Genomic DNA, 18,234 nt, shown 5'->3' with positions numbered 1-18,234 from the left:
CAGAAGAATTTAGCTGTGTTAGAGAGAATTGATATCAAGAAATGAAGATGAGATTTAAGTGAAGTTTATAACATCAAGATAGACACCACTATCATTTTGTTTTGGAAGACATTTCACCTTCGCTTTTATTATTGTCATAACTGTGGCAGCATATTTCACCAGTGAACTTTCAACTTTTTAAAATATTGAAAATAAGGTGTCACTTTTTTTTTTTTTAATTCAATAGACTGAAATGCACCTGAGCAAAGCAAAATTAAAATTCAAAGGCTAAAGAAAGCATTTAGCTGAACTTGATTTTGGCTTGTGGAGATGCACAAAATTAAAAAAGAAATAAATAGATAGCTTTTGGCACTTATCCACAGTAAGCTGTAAGATGGTTTAATAAAAGACAGCTAATAAAAGTGACCAGCTCACAATGAAACTGTACAAGCCATTAGTTCACATTTAAACAATAAATCTGATTGCAGTTTTGAGCACAAAAACATAACTTAAAATCCTATTTCATTCAAATTTGAAAAACTATATTGATTTTAAGTAGTTTAAATACATTCATTCCCAGTCAAAGTTTTACAGTAACTGATGATTTTCAATCACACACACAACCAAGTCATAAATCCCTGAAACATGGATTTATTATAGGAATACTGATAAAACCTTAACAGAGATACAAATGATACATCACAGAGTGTCCTATACCTTAACGGTAAGTACTTGACCACCTTGGATTTGTAGATGCATCACTCCTACTGTTAGACACTAATACCATCCTCTAGGACCAACCGGTTTAAATTGAATTCACAATAGTTCGCAATTACCTAAAAAAGATGATTTTTTTTTTAAATCACACTATAAAATGTTCAACTTCTAACCTGTACTTCAAAACTTCTGGAAAGAGACTTTCCTGGTATAACAGGGACTAAACATACTAAGCAGGGATAGCCATTGCAGTGAATTTTAGAAAGTCATTTCAGGATCAGTGCCCTTGCAGGGATTTAGTATACAGCAATACTTTCCTTGACATAAGTTATTTGGTAGATCTTTATCCTGTGCATTTTAGGACCTTACTCTACCAGTGGATCTTGGGACTCTTGAAGTTACTCTCATTCTGGCACTGATTTTCTGTAGGTTTATAGGGCAATTTCCAAATGAAAGGCACTCTTGTTAGGGGTGAAATCAGAATTATCAGCAATGCAAATGGATAACTGGTAACATATTTAAGAGAACTGTTGCAGTTGACATGAGGTCTAAAATTAAGTACTTTATTTAGAAAGGCTGGAAAAATATTTAGTGCATGTGTTTGCATGCACATAGACACTAGCCATTGTACAAGCACAGCTATCTCAAAGTTTCTCAGCTGATTTCTGTTTCAATACTTCTTTACCACTGAGGCAGAACCAAACTTCCAATGTTTAACTGCACTATCCAGTGACTTGTAAAACTGCCCATGGATCACCACTGACTGGCATTACCTCCTGCACCCTGAACAGCAAGCTACTCTGGAGAGTAGCAAGAGCATTTCTTTCTAATAGAACAAGAACGGGGACATACACTACAACTTTGTCCCACTTCTTACTATTATTTCTTCCCTCCTCTTTCTCCTTACCCCTCCTTTATCCTCACTGTGAAGTAATTATTGATCTTGGGAATAAAGTCTTCCTTAAAGATAGGAAAACTTATGCTTGTTAGTCTGAATAACGGATGTGCAAAACAAAAGTCATTTCCCTGAGGCAAAGATCTTCAAGTCATGCCTAGCTTATATTGTCTATTCTTTTTTCAAGCTCTTGAAACATTTGGCACACCAAGGCCTTGATAAGTGACTGGAGTATCATGGCATTATCACAGTCTAATTAATATAATCATATAATAAATTAGGAGTTAGAAATGCTTGTTTTTCTCATTTTACTTCGAATTTCTCACACTTACTCATTAAAATCTCTTTCCTCCTCAAGAGTGGCACTCAGCCTCTTGGGCAGGGAGGTAGAGAACAAACTTGTACTGCATTTAAAGGTTGCCACCAATACAGGGTGCCTAAAAGGGCAACCATAGCACTTATTGGACTCAATACATGAGTAACTGGGTTAAAATTTATAGCCTGTTATACACAGGTCCAATGTGAAGGATTTAATTGTCTCTTTTGGCCTTACATTACGCAATACTTCCAGGGTGATTAAAAAAATCATGCTGTGAATGCTTCCAGTCTAAAACACATAAGAAGCAAAGCTAGCCTTGAACGTCTTTCCAGCTTTCCCTTTTAAAATATAAATTGCACTTTTTATACAAAGAAATCCAAAGTCTAAATTGTAGTAAGAATTTGAAGCTGCCTTAGTGTACCAAAGAGTATTTATGTTCATCATCTGAAGTACAGGCAATTAGTTTTCAGCCATACTGCATATGCAGCCATATGCTCCATATCTTTCTGCTTTAAAAGGGTCTGCCATCAAATGCCATGCCACTGGGTGGGTACTGAACAAAAAATGAATTTAAGGCCTTTATCTCCACAAGGAGTGGAAAACTGTGGCATAACCCATGACCAATACTTAATATGCAAATTTGCATGCCCCCACCCAAGGCTCAAAAATCAGTCATTCTTTCTAACATTTGTCACACAAGACAGTCATACCATCAGCAAACAACAGTGCCAGTTAAGCATTTTTAAGGTCTCAAAAATTCCTAGCAAAGGGCACTTCTGAGAAAGATAATCTTAAAGATTTGGTTTTAAAAATAGACACCACACTCACATTCAAGGGACATTCTTCACTTTTAGGCCTTTGTCACAAATCTGAATCTTTATTGTTCTGAAATAAATGCTATAAACATAAGACTCAAAACAAAAACTCCAACTTTCAGTCTCAGAAGAGGTGTGGTTCAATGCCCATATCACATGTAACAAGAAAACTTCCTTAGAAAAGGAAAAAAATTACTGTAAAGTCTTTCATAAGAATGAAAACGCAATCCTTTGTTGTTCTCATTAGTTTGTGTAGAGGCGGGCATCAAAAAACTTTTGCATTTTCTTCTGAATTGTTCTTGCTATGACGCTTGACGAACTTTTTGCCATTCAACAAATTCATCCAGAAGTACAGGCCCTGCAAATGCATGACACAGTTATATTTAAAAATATATTTAAAATGTGTTTTCTTCATATATGAAGGTCAATCCATATGGTCAAATACTTATGAAAATTCAAAAGATAACTACAGTCATTTCAAACCAAAGGTGGCAAAACACTACATGAATACACTTTACATGGAACTATGAAAAAAAATGTTCCTGACTCATTTGGCAGATTAAGTCTTCTGTGTGGTTCACTTCACAATAAGGTTATATTGCAAACTGGAGCAAGTAATTCCTTCTTGCTAGAGCTTTAAAAACTGCTCATAATTAAACACAGAATGAGATCAGATGCCTCATGAAATACAATTGTAATATAATTGACTAGCAGCCAGAGATAGAGTTCAGACTCAACCATTTCCCAAGTACTGGCAGTTAAGCTACCTTATAATTTAACAAGAATTTTTTATATATTACTACAGAATGCAAGTTTGCAGCAAGTCTATAGTTTCATATATCAAGTAGCTTCACTTGGTCCTCACCTGAATATAAGTTGGCAGAAGTGTACCATCATACCACTGACACACTACTGAAATTAGCCAACCACCTTCAAACAGCAGATGTTATCAGGACAGCTCTTCTAAGCATTGTTGAAGAAGAAATATTTTAGAGTACTGTTTCTGCTACAGGAGTTTAACGTGCCCCTGTTTTGTGCATATTGAAAATAGTGAAACAATAGTTGAATAAGCCGAATTTTATGAATACTTACATGCACCATCTTCATCATAGTTGCTAAGATCTGCATGGACAGTTCTGCTGAATTCTAACACATTGTACCACTGATCCTTGTTCATAACTCTATACTTCGATTGCTAGGGAAAATAATTTAATTTGAACACATTAAAATGTCAAAAGACATTTGATAATTTCTGGTTTCTTTTGTATCATCGTGAGTCAGTTCCTAACAAAAAATTTAATGGATAATATCTGCGGTTTATTTCCTTGGTTTTCCAATTTTAAGACTACACAATACATATACTTCCACAGTTCTGAAACTGTTAAGCAGTTTCTTGGAAGAAGATCAGAACAACATTAAAATACCAGGGGAATACAGAAGTCACTACTCTGAAGCTTCAAGAACTGGTAATTTTCATCTTGCCCTGAAGTGGGGCTTGCCCACTCAGATAGACACTTCCAGAATGATCAGTTACAGAACCTTCTTTTCTCCAGGGTACAATATAGTGTGATCACATTGTTCCCTGGTTTTGAATCAGAGCAGTGAAGCAGTCTCTAGCCTAGCATGCTCTACAGTCCAGCTAAACACATCTGTATTGCTGGTTAAAATCACTTGCAGCTTAGCTGTAAAGATCTAAATGTTCTATAGATAACCAGAGCTTAAGGTACCTACATATTGTATCTACACATGTAGATCACATCTACCTTTCAAGGGAAGCACTGCAGTCATGTGGTGTACCAGCAAGGGTTAATGAGGCAGATAAAAGTATTTGCGCTGGCTCATGAGCAATGCAGGTATATATACACTAAAGAAAAACACCAACACAATTTCCTCCTCACAGACAATCCTGAAAGGTCACCTTAATACAGACTCAAGGCAAACTTGAAATTCAGCACAGACGTAGCTGAAGAAAGTACTGGGGCTCTACTATTTAATTCTAGGTTTACCTTTATAGCCTGATAATGATGAAATTTTAGCTGCCTTTGATGACAGAAATCAGGGCAGGAGGAAGGGGGAGGCAGAGAAGGATTTCTGTGACACATACAAGAATATCACTGTTTCATAAGGATGCCAACCAAGTGAAAAGAAGCAATATGGATACATTCATGAGCAAAACACCACAAACCCTGAAACTTTTTCATAGAACAGGCCAGTATGCCATTGTTCAGAAAGTCAAGGAAACGTGTACCTCCAGGTATTGGTAAAATACTGAAAACAGTGGCCAAGTTCTTCCAAGTAGAAGAGCTAACATGGATTTTGCAGTATCAATATCAAGACTGCGTTGGTCTTTATCCTAAGATTAAACAAACATAAAAAAGCATAAATGACACTTGAATGCATGCTCACTGAATAACTGAAAAAAAGAACTTTAATATTCCAGGAGTCTTACCCTTGCAAAATCAAAGGCATATCTGTAGATATTCTTAAAGGATGAAATGTCATTCAATTGTGACCGCAAGAAGTCAAATTTACTCTGTAATTTTTCTGTACAGTCACACCTTAAAATAAAGAAAAACAGTATTAGATGCTTGAAACAACTTTTGCACAGTGAAAACAATGCCAAGAAATGTAAAAAAACTAAAAATCACCAAAATGCCACTGTCAGATTTACAGAGGAATAACACTATGAAAGTGACTTAAAGAACATTGAACACGCTCAACATTTGCAACTTAGTGAAGTGATGAACGTTTTGATTCCATAAGCAAGATGTTTTTTAATGTATCAGCTATGCAATACAAAGCCTCTGCTTTTACTTCTCAGGTAGTCTTTTTATGCCATACTCCGCAATTTTTATTTATGCCTAGCAATATGTTATCTTTCAATTATTCCAGAAGTTTGAAGAAAACAGCATTCAATATGCATGACGGTGACAAAAGCCAGCTGTAAGGGCTCTATGTCATATCCCTTTGCACAAAAAGGATCTTCAGGATTGTAAATATTCATGAGTTGTAGGGCTAAGCAGGCACTGTGCAAAACTTACTGAAGTTTGCTAGCATTTTAGGATTAATAAATACAAGCTCTGATAAGCCTGTCACTTGGACAAATCAGTAGCTGTTCAACTGAAAACTCACAGGTTGTACTGCAGATTTACAGGTCTGCTAGTCAATGAGATAACCCTTTGGTAAAAATGCCCACAGCTTTTTACATATTTTACTTGGAAGGGATTTTTGTTTCCAAACAGAAAATGAGTAAGATTCACCAACACCAGCACAGGAGAATGTAATTGACACATGAAAATCCTCCAGGAAAGACTCACTTGAAAGAATAGTTGTTATATCACATTTTGTTCTTTTAATATAATGGTGGCTTTGACTCAAAAACAAACAAAACAAAACCTTGAAAGCTCTCTTCCCCCCCCCCCCCCCCCGAAACATTCCACCTTGCCCTGTATCCTGTGTGACAGGAGCAACACTGGGAAATATAAAGGAGGCATAGACAGGTACTTCCTTTGGTGTATGCACCAGCCTTCTGGCAGTCTGCCTCTCAGGGAATGCATCTGCACCTTTGTGTTTAACACCTCCTTACAGACTTGTCACAGAATACCAAAGAAAAGGGCTTCAGAAGTACTGCAGCACACATTGCTAAGATGCTGTACTTTGCCCACAGCCAGTACTTCTTAATCCTGAATTTGCTAGTTGCCGCTCTGACCCTCAACAGTAGTGACACTGGAAATGTAGCTTGGGCTAAGATCTTGTAAAACTGCTATGATCAATGTTAACAAGTAAAACTATTAGCTAATTAAGTTGCATATTTAAATGACAAGAACTAATACATTTTATGGTAATCCATGCATTAAGTTGAAAACAAATTTTGTCCACTAAGCTTAGAGCACATTTATAGTCCTAAAAATATATTTTTTTGTCTTCAGCCACCTGATTGGCAGCTAACAATATATCTAACAGTACAATGAATAAAAATAATGAAATGCCATTACAGCAAACATATCTTTCCTTTCTATGTTCAAACCTTTGTAGTGCAATAACATCCTCTACTCCTGAAGATATCTGCCTATCAAGCACAAATCTAAATGCTTATGCTGTTGGTATGCTGATGAATTACATAAACTAAAGTGGGTTTACCACACATTTTGTCAAGTATGACCTGAGGTTATTTAACATACCATGGATACACACACTTCAATATATTTACATTTCCTACAAAATATTTTGTTAAAACATTGAATAATTATAAATTTAAGTACACCGTAAAATTGCTATCATCTATTATATTATTGGCTATATATATTGCAATGAAGTAGTTGTGATCCTGGCAAGGTTGGTATGAAAATGTGCTAATTACCAAGCTTTAAGATCCTTGAGCTATTTCAGTCTATTTAAAAATCAATCAAATAGATCACATCCAAACAGAAAAGCATCACTGAGGCCTGATGTAGGAATACAGAGGCTTACTTACATAAAACAAAGCCACTTAAGACATTCCCACACCTGGCAATGGATTCTCTCCTTCACACTAGTGTATTAAGAAGTTGCCAAATTTCTCCTTTATCTAGCTGTTTGTGTGGCTGCACTGTAAACAAGATGACTGAACTTATCCATACTTTGTTAGAAAGATTATTCTAAGTATTTGTTTCTTTTCTTGTTTTTTAAGCTAGGACAACTTTCTAATTAGAACATGTGAAATGACAGCAAACTGCTGTACAGAAATTAGAACAGAAATGAAAGGGAAGAAAGGCGATAAGAGGCAGAAAGATTCAAAATTGGAAAAGGAGCTGGTGTTAGCTTATAGATAAAATAATATTTGAAAACCCAATATATTTTTAGTAATAATTCTGCAGACAGCAGAGGTTACAAAACCTACTTTCCCGCCTATGTGGCTTCTCTTATACCTAAAAATATAATTGAGATCAATACTAACTTTCCCTCAGTTGGAATCTAATTTGGCTCTCTCTGCTTTACCTGGCCACTCATTTTCAAAACAATTTTATACACAGTAACTTTTAAAAGCTCAACCTTCCTGTAAAATTTGGCTCAAATTCCAAAGTTCAAAACAACCAGAGGGAAGTGCCCAGACACCAGCACTCAGGCAGTACAGTTGCATAAACCTCACTTCCTTCCACGCTAAGTTGTTTGTTTGTATTTATCTCGTTCAAACAATGACTTATGTGGTATTTAAAAAAATTCTGAATTTTAGTCCTTTTTTTCTTCACTTCAGCTGTATAGATGCATTTCTTCTTTGTAGGTCTACAGAGCCTACAATTGATAAACACATGAGCATGTTTCATCTCCTTTAACTTAGATACATAAAGTTCAGCTTTAAGTTAATCACCCTCCACTTCCTTTAAGGCAAATGTAGATTAAACAATCACTTCCCAAGGGCTATTCATTTCATCCTAATGAGGTAGCTGAAAAACTGCCCAGCTGAGATACTTGTTTCTCTCTGCTGACTGAGAAATGTGCTTCAGGTGATTAATTTAGATTCAGACAATGAGCTTTTATATATGTAAAAGGTAGGATTCACCCAACTTAACAGGATATACTAGAACCCTTACTTTTGCAACTCAAGTTATTTAAGTGGCAGAAAAACTGCTACTTCCTATTGGTTGATCAATCTTAGTTTTGACAGACAATGTATACCTTAGCACATTTATTTTTTTCCTCCTCTCTAAAGGACTTAAGCATATCAAAAACATACAAAAAAAGAGGAAGGATTTCACTTCAAAACTCAGGCACCAAAATGTTGGTATCTGTATTCAGATAGCTTAAATTTAGGTGTCTAATATTTAGGTGTTCCCATTATAACTAGTAGAGATGTAGACAACCAAGTCTAAAGAGCAATTCAGATGACAAGTCACTACATGTATGCCTTAGGGTAAATGGAGTATCTCCTTAGGCTTCACTGCATTGACCAGTTCTCCACAGATTTCAGGAAGAGCTTAAGAAATCCAGCTCTTGCATATACACCATATGTTTAGGTATCTTACTCTGGAGCTAAATCCCACCCAACCCTTTTCATACAACTACACTATGTATGTATTTCGCCTATTTTGTAACAAGGATTCTGTGATAAGTCAGACTTAACACACACACACTGGGCTTTTATTACATTATAATGTCATTTCTTCATGCAAAAATTAAAAAGGAAATTGCTGTGCAGGACTGTAATAATACTCTGTTGCTCTCAGAGTATAAACTCTTGTCTTTCAAAACTTCAGTTAAACCTTTCAGACAGGAACTAGATTCCCACATCCCAGACGGAATCCCATATTATGACTCTCCCTTCCCAGTAAGCCCAAACAGCACAAATCTACAGATTTATGTTCTCTTTTCAGGCCAAAGAATCTTGATTTTTTTTCTGCGAGTGTCACTACTTCACCCAGATGCTTAGTCTACAGACTGTTATTAGATCACATTCATGGGAGGCAAAAGACACAGATTTTTAACTGTTTAGGGCTAACGTACGTGCTTGGATCATAAATCTGTTTATACAAAAATGCACACCATTGCCGCATTTTCTGTCTTAAATATATTTAGTTAGAACATGACTAGCTCTATTATTAAAAAAAAAAAATCCTAACCTCAGCAGGTTATTGGGCAGAAACAAAATCTGAAGTGTTGGCTCTGAAGAGCTGCCAGATTTCATATATCTTTGTGTTTAGCGTATGCTAGGCTGACTGGCCCTTGACAGCTTCCGGTTCAGCATAAAAATTTTTACATACTTCAGAGGAATGAACCAACTATACCCATTCACCACACCTAAAAATTTACACAGCCAAACTGATTCTACTCTGGGGCTGTGCATGTAGAATTTAATCCCTGAAGTCCTGAATTTCAGGCAATTGAATCTCTCCAGCTCTAAGTTAAAGAACTTTTGACAGTCACAAAACAATCTAGGCACCCACTGGAAGCCTACTCCCAATCAAATACTATCTGCACAAGAGTCAGACCAGACTCACTTCCTCAGTAGTCATAGATAATCAAAGTGTAGCTGCCTATTATAATCTTTCAAACCTATTAACTCTTTAGGCAAACACATGCCAAGTCTAAGGGTCAAATCAGCCCCTCTTTCCCAGCACGCTGTAGCTATAGCAGTAGGTCCCTGACATTTTTAATATTCAATGAATCAATATCATAACAAGCCACCTTTAACACAGTCATGTTATCTTGATGTACCATGAAAAGTTTCATGAAGAACAAAGTAAACAGAAATTAACAATTTAATCAAGCCTCAGCAAAAGCTAATTGAGAGTTTCATTAAAGAAATCACGTCTTAATCAGGGTGCTATCCCACCAGAAATTCCTACGAACAGCAGGATGTGAGACAGTCACAAAGAAGGTAATTTATAGACTGAAAAAGCATTATTTAACCCAAGCACAAAGTGTTGCTGACTGGTATCTAGTAAACCATCTATGAAATAACAAAATAATCATCATTTTCTAGAATACCAATGCTAAGATACGCTTGCGGGTTTCTACAAATCTACTTATTTGTGTTCACTAGAGTGACATTTTAAAATACCTTTTGTAAGAAAAAAAATCCCTAAACCCGATTTATTAAGGTTAAACTTAACCATTGTAGCAAATTCATCACATTAACAACTTGATCAAAAACAGTACAGTAGCTATCTCTAGTTGGCGACTGAGACCAGACCTAAAGGCAAGAGCTTCTGTATCTTATTACCAATCCACAAGCAACTAGGGGCAAAAATAATTAAGCTACTGGTTCAAACAAATTTGAACATTCTATTATATACATAAAAAACACTTACTGTAATGAGGTCATCCCCTTTAACCATTCTTCCTTGGTAAAAAATCCCATGCTTTCAGCCTCTAGCTTCCAGGCTAAAACTAACATAATAATCTAGGGAAGAGGAAAAAAAAAGGGGGGGGGGGAGAGGAGAAAAAGTCAATATGTAAGAGGAAAATACTAAAGCAATATAACAGGCTGATTTCTAGATGTCTATTTCAATTATATCAGTTAAAGACATCAATTAATAATTTAGCTATTGCAATTTTCCCTTTAAGTTTCTGAAGATGTAGCATCACTATGCTAAAAATAAAAGCTTAATTGATTCATCCAGCTGAAATCTTGCAAAAGCTCCTAGAAGCAGGAAAATACACAATTCTTTGCTTACTGAACTTAGTGTTTCACATAAAACTAAATCTAATCCAACAACCCCTCTAAAGTGATATTAGTAACTGCAAGAAACCTACATTTTCAGGCTCAACACCAATGTCTTCACAGAACTTTTCCATTCCTTCTGGCCCCACAACTTCATCAGGACCTTCAAAACCAAAAAGGAACCAGACCAAAATGTAAGTACTGTTTGAATTTTATGCAAGGGTTACATGCAAGCAAAAATTAGACTACATTTTGCACCAGCTATCTTTAAAAACAACTCCACTGAATTAAAATTGTAAGCAGTTTTTGTGTTAGAACACAATCAACAGAGCAACTGCGATGCGAGTACACCTGTACCACATACGAAGTAGCTCTATGAACTAAAAGCAAAACTAAAACCAAACTTTCATGCTATGAACAGCCTCCCCACAATGGCATACAAGCTAGCTTATTTTGCTTAACTGAGTTTTCATAAGCCCCACAGTGAGCTTTATTGTAATTTAGCTATGACAACATAACTGCGGCAGCCAACTGGTTTTAAGACGACTTAGGTATCTCTACACTCTGCTGAAGTTACTGTATGCATAATGTCTTTCAAATAGCTTTTTTTTTATTGACTACAAAAAAATCCTGTTCCATCTGTTCTAGTGTTACAGGTATTACTCTTACCTTTAAATGTTGTTAACATTATGGATTAGCACTAAAAAAGCAGAGGATGAATCTTCAAATAATATAAGGGTTTTTTTAATTAATATTTTCCCCACATTACTTAGCATTACAAAGAAAAATAACCCAAAGGCTAAACACATTAAACACATACAAGGCAGAAGAAAGGCTTATGACTAAAATAGAGATAACTTAAATAGGACCACATCAGTTAGTGCTATGCTGTCACTTGTCCATTTTACTACAAAGATGTCCTCCGAAAAGCAGCAGAACTAGCATATTTAAAAAGCACATACAGACACTCTGCAGTTCATCCACCAAATTGTTTCTGTGAATCTCTCCCTGGCTTCAGGGCTAAGCCTACTCCAAAAACGACTCCTGCTGGGCAATCATATTATTAGAATGCCGGCTGATGTGCTATTTTGATGCGCCTTGGATAAATATGTTAACATGATTACCTGTGTAAAAGGTAAAAGCTGTATTTTCTGAAATAACATACTAATTTATTTTTTTGGCAAATTCTGCTACTTGTATATAAATAGACTGTTTAATAAATTCTATAAAACACTGAGTATTTACTGACACTATCCATTACTTCAGTAGCAACTGTCACTTTTTTAAAAGATGCTACTTCCAACACTTTTGAATGAAACGTTATTTGGGATATCAAAAAAATTGGGACAGATTCTCATACAGCAAAATAGTACAAGCATCTATTAATGCTTTGCAAGAGAAAAAAAAGAAAACAAGAGGCTTGAAGCATGAACTACTTCATCATCCTTCCAGTTTCATTATAAACAAAATTTATTTAGGGTAGGCAAATAAACTACTACATAAGCTATCTGTCCCTGTCCCAATTTATTCCAATTGTTTCTCTCAAATCAAGAAGGTGAACTATTCATCTCGTTCAACACTCCTTACAGGGCAATATCAGTTATTTTAAAGAAAACCACAGTAAATTATAAAGCACAAAGTAAAAAAAAGAGCATGCAAAAGAATAGGTACTGAGAAGTTCATAGTAAAAGCTATACCAATTTTAGGGCATGTTATGCTGATGTGAATACAGATGTATTTACTACAGTTACAACAGTATGAAAAAGCAAAATGCAAATAGTGTTTGATTTTTTATTTTAAACAAAGCCATATATTTTAAATATGAGTGCATTACATATTACCTGCATATTCATAAAACCAAGCTAGGCACTTCTTGCTTGAAAAATGTTCCTCTCCACTTATTACTTTACCAGAGGCTTGTGATCTGCAATAGCTTATAGAAACACAAGGATAACAGAAGTGTTATTTTAAATATGAGAAATGGGAAACAAGTTAATTTAGTATGAATGGGTAATAAGCCATTTGGATTTCAGTTCTGTGTAAACTGTTGCATGAAGTCAACAGACAATAAACATTGAGGCTCAAATTGTCAAGGGGCAACTGTGTGTCATAATACTTCAACACTTGTTCATCTAATAAAGATTAGTTTGGAATACAACTCTTTCATGATCTAATTTATTGCAACTATTATTTTTTGAAATGTAGAAGTACTCTTATCTTGTAGATAGTAAACCAAAAAACCCACACACAGATGGTCAAAATATTACTACACAATAACTCAAGTGCCTGCTTATCTACTTACATTTATATATACAGGCATTTGTTACGTGTCTAATAAGCAGCCAGATCTTCAGGAGTGCTGAATATGCACAAATTCCATTTAGGTCAACAGAAGCTGCAGAGTTTGACATATTTGAAAGTCAGGCTATTTATATTTAAGCATCCAAATTTGGGATGAAAACTCAGTCTGTTTCTTTACATTAAACATGTAGCTGCATCTCTATACATTCTATAGATGTTTAGGGATGGCTGGTATACATACAAGAGTCGAGCAGTTAACATGCAATCCATGAAAGATCAAAACTGCTCAGCACACACAGCCTCCCCCTATTGACTTCATTATAGGACATACAACCCAGCTCACCTAGGAAGTGAATTTACATAATATATCATTCTTTGAAAGAATACATAAAATAACTGTTTTCTTCAAGTAAAAACACCAACCACATGAAAGCATTTCTCATCAGTAAGGAATTATAGCACCTTTACAATGCACACTACCCAAATGCAAGTGACATTTTTAGGACATGCTAAGATTATTTCTAAGAATGAGGTGAAAGTTAACTGTATGAGAGGATTTACAATTATGCACATTGCAATTTCAAAATGAAAAATGTAGAACAGGAAAAGAACAGTTCAGTTCTGAAGGATTCTGAACGAATTATCCAATGTACTGCTTTAAGCTTCACTAGGAACGCAACACTTTTTAAGACGAAGCCTTATGCGATGAAAGCTGCAAATAAAGATGTAGAACAGAAAACATCTATTAAATTAACATTTATTAAATTAACATTAAAATCACAAGCCACCAAGAAGAAATAAAGCCAAGCAGTATGTTGTTGTTTGCTGGTTTTTATCTAGCTCAACACATTTACAATTGTAATCATTGGTTTTATTAAAGAATATGAGCCCTATATTAAGAATATTCGTATCATTAACATTGTGATTAGCTTCTATGAACTTCTATTTATGTTGCAGTTTTTGCCCAGTGACTACTGGCTTCCTGTAGTGTTTTTTTTTTTTTTAAAGGAGCTTTCAAAAAGGTTTCTAAAAGTCAAAAGAAATTAAGACGACAGAACTTTGGTGACCAGTGGTCAAGAAAGATGAACTGAAACTGGAACAGATGCAGAGAAGGGTTATGATGAGCAGGGAAACTGAAAGCCTGTCTTTCAGTATACAAAACAGAAGAATTCAGCGTGCTCAATTTAACAAGAAGAGACAAGTGCTCTCTCCAAATACACTCACTATGAAGCAGACTTACGAGGGAGAAGTATTATATAAAGGATAATGCTGGCACAAGAATGGTTATTAACTGGCCATAGGTAAATTTACACTGAAATTAAAAGATCACTAACTATGGCAAAAGTGAGCTCTAGAACAGTTATGCAAAAGGAACAGTCACGACACACTGAAAGCCTAAGTACTTCTAAACTCATGTTTGGTCAACGTGGGAGAAAGGCCATATGGTACAGTTTCTGGCAATAGCCATTCCTGCAGTGATGGTTTGGCAAGTCCTCTCCATTCTTACATCCTTAGCATGTTTGTTGTAACCACTATTTTACTGACATAAGAAATTCTAACAGATTAGGAAGGGATGCATTTCCCTTAGGGAAGTTACACTGGAAGCTCCTGCTATTCCATATTAACATTTTATCATTCTAATGGCAATTTTCAGGTATCAAGGCATAAGAGATCTTTTTTATGCTAGTTGTTGAACAAGATGCTTTGGATTCCTGCATTTATTTATGAAATCTTCCTTGATTTTGCTTTGGAGCATGCTGACCTCCCCTTCTACTTCACTGTGAAAAAAAAGACAGTTTTATCGTAGACACTGGGTACTGACAACCTTAAAAATGTCGAAGAGCAGCCCATAGGAAGCCAGGGGCCGGGAGGAACGAGGGGACAAACGCGGGGCTCGGCCTCGCGTAACGAGAGGCGGCAACGCGAGCAGGAAATGGGAGCAGCTCTGCGACGCCTCTCCCCCGGCTTGGGGAACGGCCCAACGCGAGGCTGCGGCCCGCAAGGCCCGCGGCGGCGCCCGGCACCCAAGCACCCCGCGCCGAGCGGCCGCGCCACAAAGCGACGCGCGCAGCGGGGCCGCCGGGGCCTGGCCGGCCGCGGGCCCGCGCAGGAGTCGCTCCGCGCGGCGCGACAGCGGCGGCAGCTGCCCACGGGGCGAGACGGTACCTGCCGAGTTTACACTTCTTGAGGCCTGTCTCGTCCGCCGCCGCCGCCGCCGCCCCCGAGGATTTTCTCTTCTTCTTCACCGGCATCGTCCCGCCGCGGGGCGGTGCCCGCCCCGCTGCCGGGGCCCTCGGCCGCGGCCCCCCCGGGCTCAGCGCTGCGGCCGCCGCCTCCCGAGGCTGGAGGTGAGGGCAGGAGCGGAGCCCCGTCCCGCCCGCCCGGGCCCTGCCCGCCCCTCCGCGCGCTGCCGCCGCCCCGCGGCCAGGCCCCGCCGCAGCCCGAGAAGCGGGTGTCGCCGCCGGGGCGCGCAGCGGGATCCCGGGCAGCAGCGGCAGCGGCCACTCAGCGGAACGGCGGGGCGACCCGGACGCAGACGCCGGGGAGCAGGAAGTGACTGCGGCGCCGGGGGGCGGGGCCTGCCCGCGGCCCCGCCCCTGAGTGGGCGGAGCTCTTCCCGCGCCGGGCGCGCACGGAAGGGCGGCGCCGGGGGCGCGCGCGCTGCCCGGCGCGGGGCCCCGAGGGGGCGCGGGAGCGCGCAGGGGGCGCCTTGCTGCGGAGCGCGGGCTCACGGCCAAAGCGAGCGTCTCACCACAAGTCACCCCCCCCAAAAACCCGTAGAGAAATCAGGGAGAGCGAAACCCGCCGCTAGTGGTGCCTGCAGAAAGCCCGGGCACGGAGAGCCCCGGGCGGGTGTCCGCAGGCGCGGGGAAGCACACTGCCATGGGCGACGCCAGAAATCCCAGAGTGTGCTGATGGATGGGAGAATGTCCCTGCGCACGGACTGCGGCCGCTGACTGCGGCGCTAAAAGCCTGCGTGATGGAGCTAGGTCACCTGCATCGGAAATGGTGCAGACATGGCTAATTAGTGACTGAATTAATTGTGGTCTGGCTGGTGGCCCAGTTAAAGAACAGCTACTCAGGGGAAAAGATTTTTTTTCATTGCATAGAGCCTGTTGTTTTAAAGAAACAGTGGAGACATTAGCAAGCATTGAAATGCATATTGGTTGACAGACGAAAGCATCGGAAGCCACACACTCCACATGGCAGATGTAATAACATACACTGAAGCACCAACGTGATCAAAAATTATCAAGATTTAGCCTGCAGTGACTGGTATTCGTTCCACAGTATGGTCAGGTTTTTTGTACTGCTGCTTGCACTTACTGCTTGTCCTAAGGGTATTGGACACTGCATGGGAACACAGAGCCTTTGCCCTCAAAAGTTAAATCTAGCCCAGGAAATCAGAAATCGCGGCATGCACATTACTTGTGGCATGCCAGTTCCTCCAGACGCGTGAGCTGATGCGCGCAGACATGCCGTGGGCTGCGCACCCAGCACTGCAGGCCGGACCTCCCCCACGGCCACTGCCCCGTGCCTTGGCGCCACCTGCGCTGCTGAGGCAGAGCCGGGCTGGAAGCCCTGCTCCGGCCCCGGCATCATGAACCCGCACGGGGATCTGAAAAACATCTGCAATACGACTGTATCGGCAGCACAGGTATTTTTAAGGAATATTAAGACATACACGGGCATCTAGCCTGCCATTACAGTTGGAAACGGCCAAAGCGATAAAGGATTTCTGTGTTCAAAACTGGAGTTTAGCTGAAAATATTTTTCCAAAAGTAACCAGCATTGGGGAAAGCAGGACCAAAAACGTGAGGAGGCTTCGATGCTCGACAAAACGCCGCTACGGCAGAGACGCCCGGATGAAAGAACGATTTTCTTCCCCGTTCCCACATTTTCGGCTACTAAATTTGCCTTCGAGGGGGAGCGCGTCCAGCTGATGCGGCCGGTGAGGCCGCGCCGGGTAAGGGCCGGGCAGCTGCCCGCAGGCGCCGGGGCCTGACGGCTCGGGGCCGCGACCGGGCCGGGCCCTGGGCCCCAGGGCGCCAGGCCGCCGCTTCCGCGCCCGCGCAGGGAGGTGCCGGGGGGAGGGGCGGGGCCGGGCGCCCTGCGGGGGCGCGGCCGCAGGCGGGGCCCCGCCCCCCTTGCGCGGGTCGGCTGCCGATTACCGAGCGCGTCGATCGCTGCCGTTCTCGCCGGAGGCAGCCGCGCGGCGCGTGCCCGTGGGCGCCCGGTCAGAGCGCGCGAGCGTGCCGCGGCCGCCATTTTCGGTCGCCATAGCGACGGGTCCTGGCAACGCGGGGACGCCGGGCGGCCCCGGGCCGGCCTGTCCCCCACATGAGCCCCCCTTCCCTCCCGCTCCCCCCGCTGCGGCCCGTCCCTTGCGCCGTCTCCCTCCGCTCCGCCGTGCGCTCCCGTGGCGGTCTGGGTCCGTCTCTGCCTTGATCGCGCCTCGCGGGGCTGCCTCCTGCCAGCATGGCCGAGGAGAGAGACAAGAGGAAGCGTTTTGTTTCAGCCACGGCTGCTAACTACTTCGGGCTGGATCCAGCTGCCGTGTCTGCGGGGCTCCGTGCCAGTCCTGAGCTGGCCAACTTCCTCGACGATGGCAACGAGTTCCTCCTCGTTGTGCAGCACTCGGGAGCCCAGCTCACCGCCTCCAACAAGGTACAGTGGTGTCGAGGCTCCCCTGGGGTCCCGTGGGTGTCCGTGGCATCCCCGTGTGTGAGTGGGCGTGCGGAGCCTGGCGTCCGACCCAGCATGAGCGGCCGTGAAACACTCTGCTGTCTAGTGTGGGAGATACCATCCTACTGCAAAAATCTGTGCTGGTCTCAGTTTGCTTTATGAAATAGTCCCAAGAGGCTGTGAAAGCTACGTGGTCAGTTGTGTGATATGTTTGTTAGTGAATTGTGTCCACATGGACACACAGTTTAGTCTGCTGTGTATTGTCCTCGTGTAAATGTGATGCAGCCTGGAGAATGGCTTGTTATCTTGCTGCTAATGTCTGGTGTATGGCTGTTGTCCCAGGGCCAGTGCGAATGCAGGCAGCAGGATGTGGCAGATGATG

At 40.8% G+C, this 18,234-nt stretch overlaps 2 protein-coding genes across 7 annotated transcripts in view; one reads left to right on the top strand and one right to left on the bottom strand.

Moving 5' to 3' along the window:
* Positions 1 to 358: 358 nt before the first annotated feature.
* On the bottom strand, positions 359 to 15,747 carry DCUN1D5 (defective in cullin neddylation 1 domain containing 5). Its single transcript, XM_026109451.2, has 8 exons — positions 15,333 to 15,747; positions 12,707 to 12,798; positions 10,958 to 11,028; positions 10,513 to 10,604; positions 5,175 to 5,283; positions 4,974 to 5,078; positions 3,818 to 3,920; positions 359 to 3,083 (listed from the first exon to the last, which is right to left on the bottom strand). Exons 1-8 carry the CDS (start codon positions 15,416 to 15,418, stop codon positions 3,028 to 3,030), a joined length of 714 nt encoding a protein of 237 aa, XP_025965236.1. The 5' UTR covers positions 15,419 to 15,747; the 3' UTR covers positions 359 to 3,027.
* Positions 15,748 to 17,315: 1,568 nt separating this feature from the next.
* The window catches only part of DYNC2H1 (dynein cytoplasmic 2 heavy chain 1), a 186,503-nt gene continuing 185,584 nt past the window's right edge, over positions 17,316 to 18,234 (top strand). For all 6 annotated transcript variants that reach the window (XM_064505084.1, XM_064505083.1, XM_064505085.1 and 3 more), the window contains exon 1: positions 17,316 to 17,834. In XM_064505084.1, the coding sequence (XP_064361154.1) occupies positions 17,646 to 17,834 (189 nt within the window). In that variant the 5' untranslated portion in view covers positions 17,316 to 17,645. The remainder of the gene's footprint in view (positions 17,835 to 18,234) is intronic.

Source organism: Dromaius novaehollandiae, chromosome 1 (assembly GCF_036370855.1).
Source record: "Dromaius novaehollandiae isolate bDroNov1 chromosome 1, bDroNov1.hap1, whole genome shotgun sequence".
Lineage (NCBI taxonomy): Eukaryota > Metazoa > Chordata > Aves > Casuariiformes > Dromaiidae > Dromaius > Dromaius novaehollandiae.
Note: the sequence above shows the minus strand (reverse complement) of the source record. Positions and strands in the feature narration are given on the sequence as shown.